The sequence below is a fragment of the Eulemur rufifrons genome, chromosome 1, assembly GCF_041146395.1.
Source record: "Eulemur rufifrons isolate Redbay chromosome 1, OSU_ERuf_1, whole genome shotgun sequence".
Taxonomy (NCBI): Eukaryota; Metazoa; Chordata; class Mammalia; order Primates; family Lemuridae; genus Eulemur; species Eulemur rufifrons.
In genome coordinates, this window is record NC_090983.1 from 87,595,472 (window position 1) to 87,616,009 (window position 20,538).

The following is a 20,538-nucleotide window of genomic DNA, read 5'->3' on the forward strand; positions in this document are numbered from 1 at the left end:
GATAAAACGAGACATGGGTCAGTGATTGACCCTACTGGAAGATGCATCCACTTCTTTAGTGAACAGTGGATGAGCAAGAGCAGTTCCCAGCGTTAGAGCTGGTCAGTAGCACTAGAGTTTGGGCTGAGCCCATCCCCAGTGAGGACTTTGGAGCATACTTAGAAAAACCGAAGCCCAGCGATGAGGCATGGCAAACAGGCTGGGAGTCCTGGAGGCAAGTGTGATTGTGGTGGAGTGAGCAACTCATCCTGGTTTGCCCAGGACTTGTCCTCCAGTGTTCTCTCTGAAAGTCTCATGCTATGGGAAACGTCTCAATCCTGGGCAAACGGGGATGGGTTATAGGCCAAGTGGTCAGGAGGCATGTAGGGCCTAATGCCCGTATTTCCCAGCAAGTACACCAGACACAGAACCTGGCCAGTGAGATGAGGTCCAGAGACCCACCTACTAGTGGGGATGTTTACGGAGTGAGTCAGGGAGAGCAATGTGCTGGAACTCCAAAATCTTTCTAGCGGTAATTAGATTTTAGAGATATCCCCAAATTGGCTTTGTTATTCTGGTAAATATTAAATGACAGCACTGAGTCCTTCCAAAATAATTAGAGGCTAAAGACTATCTGGTTAATGATAACTGAGACAGCCTCCTGCAGAAAGCAGAATGCTCCACTACTTAACTTCTTGTGATTCTTGCATCCACACAAAGTGCTGTCCAGAGTCAGAGAACCTGCCCACCTCTTGTTGCAGTTGGCTTTGTTTGACCCGCATGAATAACAATCTTGAAGGCTGGAATTAGATTCACCTGCAGTTTACCCTCCATTTGCAGCCTTTCAGTCATAAAAATGAGGGTTCTTTTCATGTTAACTAGCCTCATTCTTGAGTGTGATTCGTTATTATAGCAAATTTAATTTTGCATGAAAAGCATGATAACTAATTATATGGCATTTGCATACTCAGAACAAATTCCCAAAAATATTTGCATAAATTTCCTGATGTTCTTTTTGACTCGTTAACAACCTCATCATATTAAATTGCCTTCCTAAATTGATTTAACACATCTGCCTTGTCTAAGAGTGGCTGATTTTCATCAAAAATAAGGATTAGGATAGTTAAATTACTATCCACTGGTAAGTGAACTGTCTGTGTTGCTACCCCAAATATGTGTATTTAAACATAGAGTTCCTGTCTTGGGTGACTGTCCCAGTGCAAAGCACTTACATGAGCCTTGGAGTCTCTTCAGATTTCAAATAGTGCGCAGTCCACTCATTGAATAGTTTTAGCTGCTTAAGGCTTTGAGAGGAGATACTTTTTTAAAAAAGTAACATTCTGGGTGCACCTGCATCATATTTATCATGGGCACTGATCTCATGCTGATCTTCAAAATGGCACGGAAATCACTAAGTACGAATCTAGGCTTCACAGCGGGGCAGCTATCACTGGTTTTGCATTATTTTAATTAAACTTGGGTTTTTCACCTGAGATAAGGACTGATTTCCCAGCCCCCTTCCCTCAAAAACGAGATTTTAAAAAGAAACCTTGAATTGTTAATCAATGCTGATGGCAACTCAAATTCACTCTAGGATCAAATGATTAATCTTGAAAAAGGAGGGTGGCACCTGGAGAATGAATGATTGTAATGAAGACGGGTTAATCTGACTATGGAGCAGTCGCTGCTGTCAAGGTTTCATGGGATAGAATCACCTGCAGGGCTTGCTAAACCCCTGGATTGTTGGGCCCCTCTACCCCCAGAGTTCAGTGGGTCTGGGGAAAGGCCAGAGAGTTTGCATTTCTAACGAATTTGCAGGTGGTGTTAATAGCTGCACCGTGAGATTAGATCCTACTTAGCAGGAGGATGTGTCTTTGTGGTTACTGAGGCCAAGGGCACCTTTCTGGTCAGATGGGGCAGAAGCAAGAGGAGAACACCAGCCCTGGTCCCTCTGCGGGAAGCGCTGAGCTGCTGCATGACAGCACTGCTCCTCTGGGGACGGACCGGGCCATAGACAGGGTCTCTGGGCACAAGGTCCCCGGAAATGAAAAGTTGCCAGATGTCACAATACTTCTGTCTAGATTTTCCAGCAGGAAAGTTCAAAGGCCCCCACAGCCATATTCCATCACGTATTTAATTTGTCTGGTCCTTCGAGAGAGAAGAAACTTTTCTCCTGAATCAGATTCTCCACTGTCAGAGTGAAATGGCTTTCTAATTACCTTTCAAACAAGAAAACAGTGCTGTTTACTTCAGGTTGAACGGCCCTCCAGGTGACCACCAATAAAAGCGCTTTTTAATCAGAGGAGTGGTAATCATTTTACACCACGAAACATTTGGGGCACTTCTGAGGATAATCTCAAATTACTTCACATATAGCAAGTTCCAGTTGAGTGTGGAAGATGCCAAGAAACAAATTGTATTTAACTTCAGTCTTTTGGTTGGAAAAAAGGGAAGTGCTTGCCACTGAGTTTATTCTGGGGGAGGAAGTATCTTTTACTTCTTACACCTTTTCTCTTCCATCTTCTAAAGCCACGCTAAAGTCTTCCCAGTACGACTGGCAGTTGATTCTATATGCACGATGCTCCTGGAAGCTGTTTATCCTATTAGAGAATTAACTATGGCATAGGCTCGGTCTCTGGAAGCAAGGTTGAAGGAGACGATGGGTCTATAGTCTCAAGAGTGCCCATTTCCCACTGTTGCCGTTTTCCACCATCTCCTTGACAGAGCTGGCCAGGACTGCAAACTAGAAAGAGGGGCTGCCTTGTGGAAATGGTACACTGCCCCCGATGGGGTCTCTTTGTGTTTAGAAGGCAGAGGCCTATTGCCAAAAAAGGGCCCTCACTCCTACCCTTCAGTTTCAACTCAGCATTACCGAGGTCAGATTTAAAGATCTGAAAACGAGGGGTGGCGGGCGGGTGTGTCCCACCTCGCACCTATGCCCAGGACAGCAGCCTGGTCTTGGCGTGGGGAGCCGTGCTGAAACACCAGTCCGCGGGAAGCTGAGTGTCTTTCTGTAGAGCTGGCCTCGTCGTGGAGCAGGTTCTGGTGTTTTCAGCACTAAGTTCCCTACAGCTGGGAAAGGACGTGGGGCTCTCTACGCGATGTCAGAAACCCTTCATGATGACAGCTGTGACTAAAGGTCAGGTTCTGCTGATCAGGCCTGTGGCTCGCTGCGGAGGTGCCAGTGAGTCTTGCCTCCGGTTTGCTGCTTTCTTAGGCACCCTATGCCTGCACAGGATGCAGCCCCAACCCCACCCTAGCCTCACGGCCCTGCCGCCCCAGGATGGAAAGAATCCCCCGCAGAGCACAGTTCCTTTTATTTGAGTTCACACTCTCCTACCACTTGCTCTTCAGTGTGTGTGTGTGTGTGTGTGTGTGTGTGGTGGGGGTGGGGGATGTCACAGAATGCCACATTTGAATTAATCACACAGACCTTTGCCCGAGAGGGCCCTCCTGCTCTTATGTTTGGTCTGAGCTCGGAGTTTTTCTGGTTCAGACATTGTGTTCCTGGTAATTTTCTCCTGGGAGTGTTCTGGGTTGTGGTTTTGCGGCTTTTGTCAAATTCAGACTTCTGACTTCCAGAATCCTCTGTAACTTTTCACTTCCATATTTTGCATTGAGGATACAGATCATTCTTTGTGTGTGTGGGCCCGAGGGCACGTATGCCTGTAGAATATTCAGTCTGAGCAGGTTGTGCAGAGGAAGGACACATCTCTTCAGGCCCTCCAGCCTGTATTTCATGAGGCCTGTCGCAGAGGCTACCTAAGGTCTCCCGTGATACATCTCTTAATAATGTAGAGACCAGATTTAGGGGTGAGAGGAAAAGAGGGTGGTCAGTTGTGGTAATTCACATGTTCTGCTGCAGTTTTTGTTGGAGAAAATGCAACAAGACAGAGCTAGTGTTTCTCTTCACCAAACAAGTCAGACAGTGTTCCAATGTTTAATAAAAACAATAGCCTGCAGCCACGTGAGTGTAAGGAGAACTCAGATCAGGTCCATTACTTTCATCTTCCTCCCATGAAAATGGAGACATAAATGTGAGCTAATCCTAAATCCCACCCATCCCCACCCAGAGGCAGTGGAGTCTTTGAAACACCTCCCTCCAGCAGGAATGTTCTTTCCTCCACTGCGATTTATGTTCAGTGCCCGCAAGTGACAAATGCAGTTTAACAGACAACGTACTCAAATCCTCAAATCCATGAATGCTTTCTGGCTTAGAAAATAAAATCCAAGCAAGGTTTATGTGTTGGTGCATAAATGTATAATACCCTCACCCTGAAAGAAATAGCCCATTCTTGAGGGAAGTCTCTTAAGGATGAATATGAAAACAAAATTTTCAAAAATATTTTTATGGCCATTTTCCTAGAAGAGTTCCAGATCCAACATGAATAGAACCATCTGCACTCTTTCTAAAACATCATGTTATAGTCTTGTTCGCTAATAACATCTGAATGTCAAGGAACTCCAAGACTCTGACTTATCTTGGAGAATAGGTATTGTAGGTGTTCTAGGAAAAAGTTTGGTTTGTTGATTGGGTAGTGGTGGTGGTTGGTTGCTTTTGTTGGATTAGGCCCTCAGAAATGACCGACACCTCCATTTGGAAATCCGTTCACCAATGTGCCTTGAGGAGGACTCACAACCTCTTCCTCCAAGTTCTTGTTAAAACTAGATCTCTGGGTCTCAGCTTATTCCTACGCTTACTGAACCTGAGTCTCTGGGGCGGGACCTGGAATCTGCCATTTTCCCAAGTGCCTCCATAGCCTCTCAGGCACACTAAACGTTAAGAACCACATGATATTTTCTGGAAGATTTTGTTCCTACTTGTTCTCTTTACTCCTGGCATCAAATTTTCTCTTTATCCCCTGCCCCCACCACACTTCAGGGAGGTATTTGGAAAATCTCCTCCACTAAAACTGTTTTTGTCAGGTTACTCATGGCCTCCATATTGGCCAATATTGTGGTCACTTTGGGGGCCCATCTTACTTGACCGTGGACTGTATTTGGAGCACTAACAGCCTCGCTATCTACTCTCCACATGCAGCATCTCAAATTTCACTGCCCAAAGAACAGTTTACCCCTTACACAAACCTGCTCTCTCCATGGTCCTCCCTCTGGCAATAAATGAATGTCACATTATTCAGTCGCTGAGGCCAAAAACCATACCCCACATTCATTCATGCTATTGGAGTGTTCTGTCACCTCTATCTTCAAGACACATCTTTCATCCAGCACTTTCACATGACTCTCCCTGTGGCCTCCCTAGTCGGAGTGACAGGGACTTCCTTCCAGCAGCCTCCAGCTGGTCTCCCTGCTTCTGCTCCTGCCCCTGCAGTCAGCAGCAGCCAGAGGATCCTTTTAAACCTTAAATGAGACTGTTTAACTTGCCAAACCAAATCCCACAGCTATTGCTCCCTACTTCTTTGAAAACAAAAGACGAAGTCCTTACAAGAGCTTCTGAGCCTGCTCCTTCAGCTCCCCCAACCCCTGGCTGCACTGGGACCACACTGGCCTCCATGCTGTCCTGCAATGCGCACAGTCCTGCCACTTTGCACTTGTTCTCTCTGCCTAGAATGAGCCTCCCAAGGTAGTACTGGGTTAGTTCCCTCATCTCCTTTAAGTGTTTGCTCAAACATCTCTTCAGTGTGGCCTTCCTCCATTCTGTGAACCACACCCCACCCCACCCCTCTTCCTTCAGCCCTTCCTTTCCCCTTTAGTTTAATTTTTCCACATAGCCCTTATCTGCACTTATTTTGTCTGTCTCCTCCACAAACATGTAACCATCATGAAAGCAAAGACTTTCATCTACACTGTTCATAGCTGTATTCTTCCCCAGACCTAGAGGAGTATCTGAACATAATTAGCACTCAAGTAGGATAATTGCATCTGGCCTTCTTTACACTGGCCTTATTAATCTCGTTAAGAGGACAGTGGGTGGTAATAGGGCTAATCAGTAAATCAGTCTCTCTTCCTACAAGCCAGTCATTTGCAAAGACTGGTCCCCAGACCAGCACGGTCAGAATACCCAGGAACTTGTTAGAGATTCAGATTCTCCGGCTCCATCCACCTCCCCTGAATCAAACTCTGGAGTTTCAGCCCAATAATCTGCATTTAATGAGCCCTCCAGGTGACTCAGATGAACACATGGGAGCCATCAGTAGGAGCAAATGTGTTATCCTCCCCAGCCAGTTGATGCTATGACCCAATTCGAGTGCACTTGTTTCTAAAATACTTTAAGGTTCTAATAATAGTAAACACCTAGTATCTTTTACCTCTTGGCAGCGATTTGCCAAGATGTTGGGATTCCAAAGAATTTATATTTTGGCCTATTCAGGAACAGCAAGGAGCCTGGCTTCACCAGAGACCCAGGGCAGCTTTGGAGACTACTGGGAGAGAAAACAAGAACATAACTGGCCAAAAATTGAAAGGCATTGCTAACAGTAGGCTCAGGGTGCCCTGATACACCACAGTGAGTGACATGGCATTCTGTGACCCAATATTTGGGTAGAAGGAAATGTGTGAAGGTACAGTATATAGATGCAGTGGATCCCTGGGCCAATTCCTGCTGTGTGTTGGTGTAATACTGGGATTGAGATTAGTCCTTGAACTTTCCATGGTCAAATTCTCCCACGTACAGTAGTGGGGGACCCAACTGAGACTTTCCCCTTATAGTAGGCCCTGTCAGTGTTTCTCCATCAAAGCAAAAATAGAGGTTGAAATGAGAACTCTGCTAACCATATCATTTATATTTTTATGGTGACTTTTTAAAAATATATACAATCTACTACCATTCTGACAAATGATATGTTACTGACTTGCAGAATTTTAGGACAGATTGAATTATTTTTCATTTCTACCTCAGGAGAAAAAAAAAACCAACAAACTTAAAATAAGTGGAGTTATTTTTTTCCATCTTTGGGAGATATGCATATCTCCCAACTGCTATGAAAATAATATTTAAGAAAATACTGCAGACTGCTTAGAAATATAATAATCACTTCCCTTTCACTTAAAATTAAGTATAACTATTACATTTTATTCAAGAAAGAATATTTATTAGTAATAGCACCTTTTCAAGTTTAATATAACTAAGAGGTATTTACTTGTGTGTAGACTTATTTCATTTATTAGCGTAGAGTACTGAATGTGAGAATACAACTTAATTTCTGTCCTTATCTTCCTTGAACTAAAGCAGGGAAATCAGAATGGAACCAAAGCCAAACTTACACCGATGTACAATTGGTATGAATTTGGAAGTTTATTTCTTGACTTTGTTTTATGGCTTTGATAGATAGATTCCCCCTCACACAACATGCACCACAAATTGGTGGGGAGGGCTAGAGCAGAGGGGTCATTCAGTGGCTAGTCTCCATCTAACCAACATAAAATCCACTCTGAGGGCAGTTAGTTGTGGGAAGGGCATTCTTTGGGGCAGTGGAAAATGGGCTGCACTGGGCAAAAGGAGACTTTACTCCTTAAGTCTATCATTGTCTGACGCTAAGCAAATTACTTAACCATAACCCGAGCATTAGTTTTCTAAATTGAAATGGTGGCCATGATTCAAAGACGTTGTGAGGATCAAATGAGAATGGATGTTAAGGTGCTTTGGAAAACTATAAGGATTACAAACTATATCAATCAATAAAGTAATATAGAGGTGTTAAGTTGACAGCTTGGTATTTCACTGTTTGCCATGCTTTCAAAAGGAGTGATTGACATTTATTGTATTACTTAGAGCATAGGCTAAGCTACAGTAACAAAGAGACCCCAAAATATAGTGTTTTAAATAAGATGGAAATTTATTGCTTTTTTATGTAAGATGCCAAAGGGAGGCAGAAAAATCAGGGTCAGTGGACAGGTGCTCCAAGAACAAACACGTGTGCCATCCCCAATGTGTAGGTACTGCCTCTGGGTCCAAGGCTATCACCATTACAGCCAGGGTCCAGGGAGAGTGTGTGCAGGGCAAGCAGCTTGTCTTTAGGTTGGGAATTCTCTGATGTTGCAGACACCATTTCTGTTCCCACCTCATTGGCTTGAGCTTGGCCACATGTTCACCTACGGAGTCTGGGAAACATAATCTCTAGCTGAGGAGCAAGGTATCCGTTAGAACTGAGGTGGAATGGGGGATGTTTTTAAAAGAAATAAGGGAAAAATATATGATAGGGGATTTTATCAGTATCCAACAAATGGAGATGTGCTTCAGGTCTGCTAAGCTGTGCTTATAGTTTGATTTGCATTCGTCTATTGCCTTGATACCAAATAGTGGGCCATACAGCTTTTTAGTGGCTACTTGTGCTGTATGTCTATATTCCATCACTGTTAATTCATGCTGATGAACTTTTTTAGGTCTGAGTACTGTGGCTCGTGCCTGTAATCCCAGTACTTTGGGAGACCAAGACAGGAGGATTGCTGGAGGCCAGGCGTTGGAGGCTGCAGTGAGCTATAATCGCACTACTGCACTCCATCCTGGGCAACAGAGTGAGACCTTATCCCTAGAAGAGAAAAAAAAAATTGATGAACTTTTCATACATGGCAGAGATTATACAGATATGTGTTTACTCTGTGGGGTTTGCCAGTCATCATGCTATCATTTATTCCTCCATTTGATAGCAAACTTTGGTTGTGACTTTGGTACCATGTTAAGATCTTTGGCAGCCCAAATAACTTACATGCCATACATGAGCACCTAAATGCACCTAAATCTTCCTCAGGATTACAAGATTAGAAAAACATTGGTTTTGCAAAATTGTCAATAGTTTGGAATGCTGTTCCTGCTTTGTACCAATATAATAAAAATATGAGTATAAAGTAATTTTAGAAAACTGCTGTGATAGTTTGATAAAATAAAAAAAATATACATTTGTTTTCTGCTCCCCAGTTCCTGGCACAGAACTCCTAAAACTATTGTAGATAGGGCCACTAGAAGAATCTTTTGTTCTAATATTTAGTCTTTGACCCCCTGGTTCCTGACACAGAGCTCCTAAAACCTTTGTAATTTTCTGAGTGATAATGTCTGGCCCAGAACTCCTAAATCCTTTGGAATTTTCTAGGTGATAGGAGCATCTCTTGCTCTAATGAGATGATTCTTGGGGGGCTCCTGGATATCCTTAGGATGAGGGCTGGTTCCCAAGAGAACCAACCATGTGATTAGAAGTTTAGAACTTTCAGCCCCATCCCCCAATCTCCAGGGAGAGACAAGGGGCTGAATGTTGAGTTGATACTAATGGCCAATGGTGCAATCAGCCATGCCTACGTAATGAGCATGCCATAAAGCCCAAAAGGACTGGGTTCTGGGAGCTTCCAGATAGCTGAACACGTGGAGGTTCCTGGAGAGTGGTGTGCTAGGAAAGGGCATGGAAGCTCTGTACCCTTCTCCCACACTTTACCCTTTGCATCTTTTCCAGCTGGCTGTTTATCTGTATCCTTTGTACTATCGCTTATAATAAATGGGTAAACCTAAATGAAGTGCTCCCCTGATTTCTGTTAGGTGCTCTAGCAAATTAATCAAACTCAATGAGTGGGTGGTGGAAACCCTGATTTATAGCAGGTCAGTCAGAATTGTTGGTGAGATCTTACTATAGTACTTGTGATTAGCATCTGAAGCTGGGGGCAGTTTTGTGGGACTGAGTCCTCAACTTGTGAGGTCCGATGCTATCTCTAAGTAGATAGTGGTAGAATTAAGTTAAATTATGGGACACCCAGTCAGTGTCTGCTGAAGAATTTGTTAGTGTATACGGAAAAATCCCCATACATCAGGTGTCACAAGTGAGAAAAAAAATACCTTTTCTGATAACTTCTCATAACTGCCTAATGTCTCCATGATCATTATAACCTTTTCAATTAAAAAATTCTGAAAGATTGCTTGTAGCCTAATAATCTCAGATTCTCATGTTAGGAGCCTATGTACAGCTAATTAATTTACTAATTCATTTCACATACCTTTGAGTGTTCATGATATTCCAAGTGCTATGGTAAGTACTGGCAGATATAAAAAATGAAGGAAGACATACTTTGAAGAGTTTGTGGCACATCCAAAGGGACCTGTTTGGCAAATAGCTAGACACACAGGATTAGACCTCAAAAGAATGATCTAGCATGGATTGGTGTCTGGATTATTGGTTGTAGTTGAAACCCTAGTAGTTGATGAGATTTTCCAGTAAGATGTGAAAGAGGGCCTAGAATAGAACCTTATTCTTGTAGCGGGGCGGGGGGGCGGGAGGGGGGTTGGAGGGCCCCTGGGGCCGGGGCTGGGTGGGAGTGGGGGCACAGCACTCGGCTTCAGAATGACAGGAGACTGGAGACATCTGTGGGGAACACCAGGGAGGGAGAGAGCATGAATTTAAAATAGCAAGTGCTGTGGGCACTGGTTATGATGTAAGGACCAAGTGAAATCGTGAGATGCCACTTTGTGGAGGCCATCAGTGGCTCTAATAGAGCAGTTCCATGGAAGATTTTGCCCTAGAGGCAAGACTGCAGTTTTTGGAACCATGAATGGGAAAGGGGAATTAGAGGTGGCCAATGCAGAAATGATGGCAGAGGGATGTATCTGTTGTAGCTGGTACTCCTAAAGGGATTGGTTTGTGGTGTTTAACATTTAAAAATGTCTCCTCGGGAGAATTTATGTTGCTACAGATGCTAGTTAAATATGAGATACCTTTCTATTACCTTGTCCGTACAACTCCCAAAGTGGGTAAGTCGTTTTAGTTTTTTTGCTTTCACTGCACACATACACGTTTTCTTCAAGATAACAAGTGATGCTGCCCTCAAATTATTTTGTTATGGTAGTCAGTCATTTCCCAATTGTGGAAATTCCTGTCTCTAATGATATTTCTGTTGATTTGAACAGCTGGCCTCCTTGTTGGTGCTGTGCCCAAAGGTGAATTGGGAATTCTGTGTTAGTCATCGCAAAGTTGCTGGCAGGAGTTCACAAGCTCTGCTATAAGTTATGCTGATTATAACATGAAGCTTATTTGGAGGGATTTTTGGATCTCTGCAAGCTTTGATATACGATTATATTTTAAACTCCACTTAAGATGAATGATACATAAGATCTTCACATCATTAGAATTCATTTATAATGGGCTTCGCTCACTAACTGACCTATTTCAGACAAAAGGAGATTCACATTAAACAGGCTTATGCTACACAGACAGGCAATTGTTCAGTATATCTGTAAACCTCTAATCGCTTTAAATGTTTCATACTAATTGCCCTGAAACATGTGCATTAAAATAAGTGAAAGGCAAACTTCTGAAATATATCTTTAAAATGATTCTAATTTGCATAAGTTTTAGCCAAGGAACAGATGTCTTCTTAATGCTGTACCTTTGTAAAATTTTTAAAACATTATACCCATATATGACTGGGTCTAATTTGGTGTCCCCCTGCCCCTCCAATTCTAACTTTGGTGAAATGCTTTAATCAGAACACTGACAAGGGCAAGTTGAAAGGGGAGTCATTGTTCCAAATACCAGCTTAGCTTTAAAATAATATAATGGAAATGTCCTATTTTAAGTCTAGCTCTCTAAAATTTAATTTTAATCAAATGTTTCTGGACATTATTTTCTGGGGCCGTATTTTTCTAAATAATATCCATGGCTTTAAATTTTTATAGTGAGCATATAGTATTTTAAAACTATAGAAAGAAAGAGATCATTCTGATAATCATAAATTTTCAACCTTTTTCTTTACTCTCAAGATTTTCATATTATAAAAAATTACATTTACTTTGTTGCCCATAATGTCAAATGTATCTGTTCTCTTCTTCAATAAGGCACACAATACTCTAGAAAATGGACTGGCCGTAATTTAATTCACATCTAACACATAATTCTAATCCCATCTTGCTATAGCAATGAATCTGAGGACCAGAGACTCCTCAATCACAACACATAGAGCAGAAAAGAAGATCAATAATGCCATAGATAAGTGTAAATTGTCCCTTAAATATGGGAAACTTTTCCTTTGTACCCTGAGGGTTGGAATTTTTCCTACATCCTACCCAGTCCACTGACAAGTTCAGTTTGCTGTCCATATATTCCAAATACAACCACTTATACTTCTTTTCTTTTTTTATTCAATATATTTTATCAAAATTATACATGCAAAGCTAAGCATAGCTAAGTTTCCACAAATAGTTCTGTAGGGTTTCTTGTGAGAAACAACAGTTTCCCTCACTCTTCTTCCCCCCCCCCAAATCCTGCTCCCCAGACAGAGGCAATCACTCTGTTGATGTTTACGTCTTTATAGAAAATGCTTCTGTGTGATACTATTTGGGTTTTTAATTTTTTTTATTATGGTAAAATACACATAACATAAAATGTACCATATTCGGCATTTTTAAGTGTCCTCTTCTGTGGCATTAAATACAAATTGCTTTACAACAGTCACCGCCACCCATCTTCAGAACTTTTTCATCTTCCCCAACTGAAATTCTGTGCCCATCAAACTCTAAGGCACCATCCACGCCCCTGCAGACCCCGGAAAACATCATCCTACTTTCTGTCTCTATGAATTTGAATATTCCAGGAAACTCATATAAGTAGAATCATATAATATTTGTCCTTTTGTGCCTGACTTATTTCACTTAGCATAATGTCTCTAAGCATCATCCACTCTGTAGCATTTAAAATTCTGTCAAAATTTCCTTCCTTTTAAGGCTAATATTCCAGTATATGTATATACCACATTTTGTTCATCCATTTCTCTGTCACAAGACACTTGAGTTGCTTCTACCTTTTATCTGTTGTGGGTATTTTCTAGTTTTAAGCATTATCTACTGACTTTCTACTATGGAAGATGAGGAAAGATAAAAACCATACCTGTAACCCTCGAGGGACCACAGACCAGTTGGGGAGACAGACAAGTGAAGCAACAATCACATTAACAGAGCTCCCCACTGGTGTGAAATGTCCCCTCAGAGGGCCCTAGTGGGTCTCTCCCTTCCCCATTCTCATAGCTTAGCAATGAGCTGGCTCAGTGAGACTGAGTTAGCTCCATCTGAAGAACACTAGATCTGTTTTGCTGATAAAAGCGGCACCGATATGAGAATCCTCCTAGCCAAGTCATTTCTCTGACCAGCAAAGATCAGCTTAATACATAGTTGACTAGATGGTCTCTGCCCTCCTCCCAACTTCCCTATAAATGATACAAGAGCAGGATCCCTCTCCTGAGGCATGTCCCAGTTTTTGTACAGCAAAGCTAAACCTATCAGATCCCTCCATAGCATGACAGAAAAATGGCATTTCCATGCACAGTGCTGACCTTTCTACCACTAAGGTTGACTAAGGGGGAACTTCCTTTGTACCTGTATGGTCTGATACTAATTGGTGTGTATGCATGATACCACCTTTGTCACTACTTAAATTCTTATATATATTTAGGTAAAAAAAAAAAAACTATACAAAGAAAAGTATGTAGAAGAAAATTAAATTAACCTATAATATTACCATATACTGTTTGCTTTTACTTTTAATCTTTTATACACATTTTCTAAATTGTGATGAGGATTATGCAGTTTTTCACCCTGCTTTCGCTTAACATTATACAGTGTTTTCTATTTTATTATATATTCTTTACAAAGTTTTAAAAGAATTATGTATTTCTTCAAATGAATAAAGCATGCTTTATTTTAATTATTCCTATATTTTTAGAAACTAAGATATACTCAGTTTTTTTCATACTGTCATGAATATTTTTATGAACATCATTTGCTTTAACCTGATTGTTTCCTCAGAATGATTTCTAGACAAGGAATTTTGGAATGAGAGGTGCATGGATCTTTTAAAATCACAACATATATTACCAACTTGCTGTCCTCAATTGTACATGTGTAGGCAAAACACACCCTTGTACTTAAGCTTTTTTTATCAAGCCAAAATTAGAACAATAATTTTTGTCCCTATGTACAAAGAGATTTTTACATCCTTCTGTTTCCTTTTTTCTTTCCCTCTTGTCCTCCCAAAGACACATAATATTTTCTACATTTTCTTTCTAGGATTTTTATGTTTATTTAATTTTATAATCTATTTACATGTTTTAGACATCTGTTTGGCTGGTTTAGCTTCTTTTCAATCTTTTTATGTTGTGAATTCTGTATTTTTTATTCAGTGCTCAGATATTAGATATGTGCATATATATACCTACATATGTACATATACATATCTGAGATACATATATATTTTTATTTAAGTATTTGATAAATACACAGATACCTTTAAGTAAATTAAGTTATACATATGTATCTTTAAGTTTTAATTAAAGTAGGTGCTATAATTTCTGAATTGATGAATACCTGAGAATGTTGCTTTGTTATACAGGAGCTATTGATTGAGAATAACATTTATGGTTTGTCTATGTATCTAATTTCAGTGGGCATTTGAAGTGGCTTGAAGCTATGGGGCCAATCTTTTTCTGCTCCTTGTTAGGCTGTAAGCATTCGAACAGATTTCCCTTTTTTCTTTCTTTCACTGTTTTTATCCAACTCTTTTGCCAGTAGATGTGTGGATTGTTTTCCATTAACTCTACCTGGAATGTATGAGCCCCTCTGATATGCATAAGTCCTTTGGCTCCCCATTCTGAAATGTTTCTTTAATAATCCCTTTGTTTATTATTTACAATCTAAATCTTATTAAATACTCAAAAGCTATAATTGTCAGACACATCAATATTTTCTGACATTATATCAATCATGTCTTTATTCATGTTTAGCTTTACCCTTTCTTAGTTTAATTAACAGACTCAGTTTGCCCTCCTCAGTACTGTGTATTTTCATTGTTAATTCTACTGTTATATCTAATGTGGATTTCATAGTTATAAGGAAAACCAGTAGAGTAGGATGTTCATCAAGTCAGTGACTATAGTTTTAATACGGTCTTTGTGCTGAATGAAATAGGAATTATGCTCTGGACAAAGCAAGGCTGGGGAAACTGACATTTTTCATGGATAATGTGTTACAAATAGTGGATATTGACCAAGGCAAATGTGGCTATGTGTTTATTTTCCCTGAATTGCAGCATGCTTAGCTGAAATATACATGCACTGATTTACACCACAGAAATAGGAACAGGGTTAGCAAACATGTGAAGGCTTTTTCTAAAATGCTTTTATAGCTTTCTCGTAAATAATTTTCAGAGTCACACACTCTTCTATGATTGGGGATGGTGTTCTTTCTCTTCTCCTAAAGTACTTTTGAATGGATTCCATGTTGTATTTTTTCAGTTTACCCTGAAATGATCTATCAAGACCTTTTCTTTTTGCCTGTGGAGACATGTTGGAATATTGGAGTCTCCATACAATAACCTTCAATGTACACTTGCTACCAAAGCTCTTGTAGCCACTGTGCCTATAGCATTTTACTTATTGTGACTATGGCTCTACCATACACCCCCGCCAGCCCCATTGCTACCACCCTCCATTGTTTTCTTGGAAGTGAGATCTCCAAAGGGACAGACAAAATTCCCACTGGAAATAATCCTGTCTTACTCTTACAGAATGTTAGGGTTTTCTCATTGCATAACTAACACTTTCAATTCAGGGGCCAGAAATGATAAATATATGAAGGGCCTACCTAAGTTCTTTCAGGTAGAGAAAAAATGGTTTCACTTAACAAAATGTACATGTATAAGCTTCATGTCTTTTTTTCTCATTCCATTTCTTTTTTCTTTCTTTCTTTCTTTTTTTTGAGAAAAGAGTCTTGCTCTGTCACTGGGGCTAGAGTGCCGTGGTGTCAGCCTAGCTCACAGCAACCTCAAACTCCTGGGTTCAAGCAATCCTCCTGCCACAGCCTCCCGAGTAGCTGGGACTAGAGGGATTCACCACCACACCCGGCTACTTTTTTATTTCTATTTTTAGTTGCCTGGCTAATTTTTTTTCTATTTTTAGTAGAGACAGCGTCTTGCTCTTGCTCAGGCTGGTCTTGAATTCCTGACCTCAAGCAGTCCTCCGGCCCTGGCCTCCCAGAGTGCTAGGATTATAGGCATGAGCCACCGCGCCCAGCCAATTTCTGTTAGCCTTATATTGTGTGTATTTGGGGGAGGGGGTTAAGAGGCAATACCAAAATAAACAAGTAAATATATCAGATTTTAGAAGTAAGAGTTCTATAGGGAAAATTAAAGCTAAAAATGGATGGAGAATCCATAATCTTAGTTTCCAATTGTTAAATGGTTTAAGATTTATCATAATCATTTTTATGGAAAATTGGGTAAAGCTAGTTTAAATGGAAGCAGCTATTATTGTTATTTAAAATAGCTTTTAAACTACAATTCAGTGACAACTACATTCAATGGTTAGAAATCTATATTATTATTATTAATAATCTCTGCCTAACTACCTATTCTAATATTCAGCAACTATAATCTAAGAGCCATGCACTTAAAAATCTCAAAGTTTGGTAAGAGAAGAGAAAATGAATAATACCTTTACATTGTAAAGTGATCTGCCTTTTGAGAAGAGGTATATAATACTCTGAAAATGGCTATGCTGATGATTTGGTAAGTATGATGGTACATACTTACTGAAACTGTCTTACTTAATCCTTACAACACCTCCATAAATTAAGCTTTATTTATCCCTTTGAAAAAGATGATGAAAGTAAGGCTTTGAGAGATTAAATAATTTGACCAGGGGAACATAGCTGGTAAATATCAAAGCCAGGATTGAACGTGAGTCTCTTTCATCCTAAAATCATATTTGTCATCACTGTACCTCTCAGCTTTAACCTCTGATTTGAGCTAATCAGAATGAACAAAATAACAAATCCATTGGTTTTAATCCAAACTGCTTTCTTGGACTTGCATATGATTTGGTCCCTGCCTACCTCTCCGATTTTATTTTAGATTCCACAGCCCAGTATACCTGTTCCCAGGCCCCGACTGGCTTCCTTTTGTTCCTCCAACATCACATTTTGGGGCCTTTGCATGGTCTGTTTCCTCTGCCTACAGCATTCTGGCTTCTTATCTCTACATGGTTGCTTCCTTCTCTAAGTCTTATCTCAAATATCATTTGCTCAGGGTCCTCTTCCCACGACTTTAGGTGAAATAGCTGCCCCCCATTCAAAGTCTTTCCTATCACCTGTCCTGGTTATTTCCTGCATAGCATAAAACCAACCTGAAATCAGTCTGTTCGTTTATTTGTTGACTCCTTGAGAATAATAGGAACGTAAGCTCCTGGAGGGCAGTGGTTTCCTCCCTTTTAGTTATTACTTTATCGGCAACACTTAGAACGGCACTTGGTATATAACAGATGTTTTAAAAATAGGTGTCAAATAAGGAATGGATGAATGTCTTTGAGGTTTGTATTTTGGGAACAATGCTTCCACATTTTTTTCAGTTGGACATATTTGAGAAATAATGTCTTTGATAATGTTCAATGTTCTAAATCAGGATTTAGCTTTTATTAGGACACTTATAAACATAACCACATATGTTACAACTTCCTGTAGCAGAGATTTCTGCTTTGGTTTTAACACCCCCAATGATCTTTTTTAAATAACTATTCAGTTGTCACTTGAAAATAAGTGTTTATTCAATAAGCATAAAACTTCTTAGCTAATTATCTGTAACACAATTATAATATTTTAGATTCATAACAGTTTTTACCTAGACAAAGACTTCATATACCTCTAGTCTAACTGAAATATTTTGGAAAGGTAAAAAGGCTTCTTCAGGGGTACATGGGTAGGTCTAGGACCAGAAACTCAGGCCTGGGCCCTTTCCATTATATTATCAGATCAACTCCTGTATTTCTCTCCCCCCCTAACTATAGTGAATATGCCTACAGGAGCAATAGATTATGTGTATGTATAGCATTTAATAAGAAATCTGTATTTCAGAAAGAGAAATGTATTAATCAAAGCTCCCAGTTTATTTCAAACCCATAGAAATGAAACAGTAGCTTTCACGGGTGCCTTGACGTTGAAATCATTGCACACTATCCCATCTAAGGCAGTTGTAGATGAGCCTTGCAGGCTAGACCTTCAAATAGAAAGGGAAAGAAATACCAGATTTGGAATGAAACAATATCAAAAGATTTTACATATTGTATTTGCTCCAAGTTGGCAATTGAAAATGTACTGCATATGAGCCTCATATTCAGAAATCACAAATTTAAAAACTTATGGATTTTTCTACATGTCATCATGTGACAAATGAATTCTTCATTTTTCAGACATGTTTCTTGAAAATAGTTTGATTTACAGAGATCAATTTACATACACATTTCTACAGAAAAGAATATACCATATCTTTCATGTCTTCTTAGAACCTAAAGATTTATCTTCTAAGAGTAAAAAAAAAAAAAGAAAGCAAATATACTATTGTGTGTATATATGAGGAGGAAGGAAAATAGACATGCCCATCAATGTTTGCAAATGCTCAATGAATCTGCAACATATATAAAGAATTCTATATAGTTTGAAAACATAGCTTTTGGGGGGAAATGATTCATAAGATCTCTATAATCAAGACCTCTATTATCTATTTATTTTTATTATTCTAAGGTTGCAGTAACATTGGCTCACTTTTACACAGTAGAACACACAGACCCCAGTGTAGATGACTGTGAAATTTAGGGTTTTTTCCTGTGAATAAGAGGACTTTTATGCTGACTCAGTAAATCTCTAGTTCTCTTCAGTGATTTTTTAAAGAATACCGTCACAGGATATGGGGAAAATAGCATTCATTCCCAAATGACTGTGATCATGAGTCACAGAAGCATAGACTCCTAGAACTGGGAGGGACCTAGGGATTATCTTGTTGAAAATATTACTTGTAGAGATGAGGAGAGTCTTAGAATTCTAGTGACTATTGTAATAAGGTTTTAATTGTCTTTGTGCAGGAATACATGGACTCCAATAAATACATTGAGCACCTGCTAACTCAACTGGAGGAGCAACACAGAAGTCTCTGGAGGTGAGTTAAATTCATGTTCCTATTTGTTTGCCCAGGTAGAAGCCTCTATAGCTTTGTTGATCTAAAATACTTCAGTTAATTTAGAGAGTATACTAAGTCCTTGTTTAGCTAAAAACTGTTATGATTCTAAGACACGACAGTCTTAGAATGGCAACTTGTAATGTTGTGGGAACTAGAACTCACATTTTCTGATCCTTGCCTGTGTAAAGATTTTTTTTTTCTTTATTTAAAAGTAGAACATTTCTGCTTAAAAGTTTGGCTTCTCTTCATATTAAAGGGGAATATTTTAAGAATGTTGTTGTATAGTTTTCCAATATTAAGTTTTTGTTCTACGTGGTGGATTCTGACACTAGGTAAGGAAAGTATCTCAGAATATTTGTGTGGGTATATTGGAAATGTAGATTAATATAATAGAAGTCATATTCATTTCCTGGGAGCTCTTAAGAATTGACACTGGCAAAGATGGTTGTGATGTCATTATTTAGGTTTTCAAGGCCCATGTGGACACATTGTTTATAGGTGCTACTATGGAATTTGAATTCCTTTTTCTAAGTTCTGATAGCTCTTGCTTTTTGAAATAAATATGCTAGTGCTTAATTACATGATGCCTCACAGGGTACTGAACTTGTTTAATATAATTACCTTTGTCTCAAAAGCCCTAGTAAGCCCCTAAAGTCGTTTATTTCTTTCTACCTCCTCACAGCGTGGAGGAGAGTGCTCTCTGCACGCAGAGATGGCAGGTAAATGTTTAACCAACCCTGTGGCCTTCTTGCCACACCTCATCAAATCCATCCCCACTGAGCTCTGTGCCAGGCCATGGTGCCCCTTCTCCACATACTGTTGTAACAGATTCTAGCAACCTTGAAAACCTCTTCCCTAAGAAGTTCTAGTTCTTCAGTAAAGTGCTGTATATTTTATAATTTGTTCTGCTCTTGTGTTTTCCTGCTGGAGTACAGATCTCTGGTTATAATAATAGAAAATATTCTGTTCCCATACATAGAAAAACTGGTAAGATCCAACAAAAGTTCAATTAAGTCTGTTTGCCAATAAGGGATTATTGGCAATTAACACATCAGTTAATTTTGTGTAACTTGATGCAATATGCACTAGATTTGTTTTTGAGAATATAACCTGGTTTTGATAGTTTTCTTTTGTGAGCCAGTGTATTATATTAATAAAACCAAAAATAATGTATTTATGGTTGTGTATTTTTAAATACATCTTCTATAGATCTATTGGAAAGTATATTTTAAAAACTAACTGATATATAACATTTTATTTCAACTATTTGTATAGAATATTCTGTTTTCTCTGTCTTTCAAGAGGAAAATACAGAAAAAAAATGATGAATACCATCTGATGAAAGAAATTCAGAGTTTAATTTGGTCAGTAAGTGTATCTTACACATATCATTGTGGAGAAGTAATGGTTTCATGGGCTCTTTGAACCAAGAAAATCTGCATGGAAAAGGCTATTTTTCCTACTTTCTTGAGATAGCTAATGAAAACCTTGGTCTTCTCAGATATGATTAAATTAAAATCTCATTTTAGGTATGGACTTAACCTAACATAATATAAGAGCTGAGAATTTTGTGTACAATCACTTCCTTTTGCCTTCAGAAATGGAATTATTACCATTGAAGAAGCAAAGCCTT

At 39.5% G+C, this 20,538-nt stretch overlaps 1 protein-coding gene across 1 annotated transcript in view; it reads left to right on the plus strand.

Moving 5' to 3' along the window:
• Positions 1–20,538, plus strand: part of NCKAP5 (NCK associated protein 5) — a 719,900-nt gene that overhangs the window by 180,237 nt on the left and 519,125 nt on the right. The window contains exon 2 of the mRNA XM_069474609.1: positions 18,811–18,884. Coding sequence (XP_069330710.1) covers positions 18,811–18,884 — 74 coding nt within the window. The remainder of the gene's footprint in view (positions 1–18,810; positions 18,885–20,538) is intronic.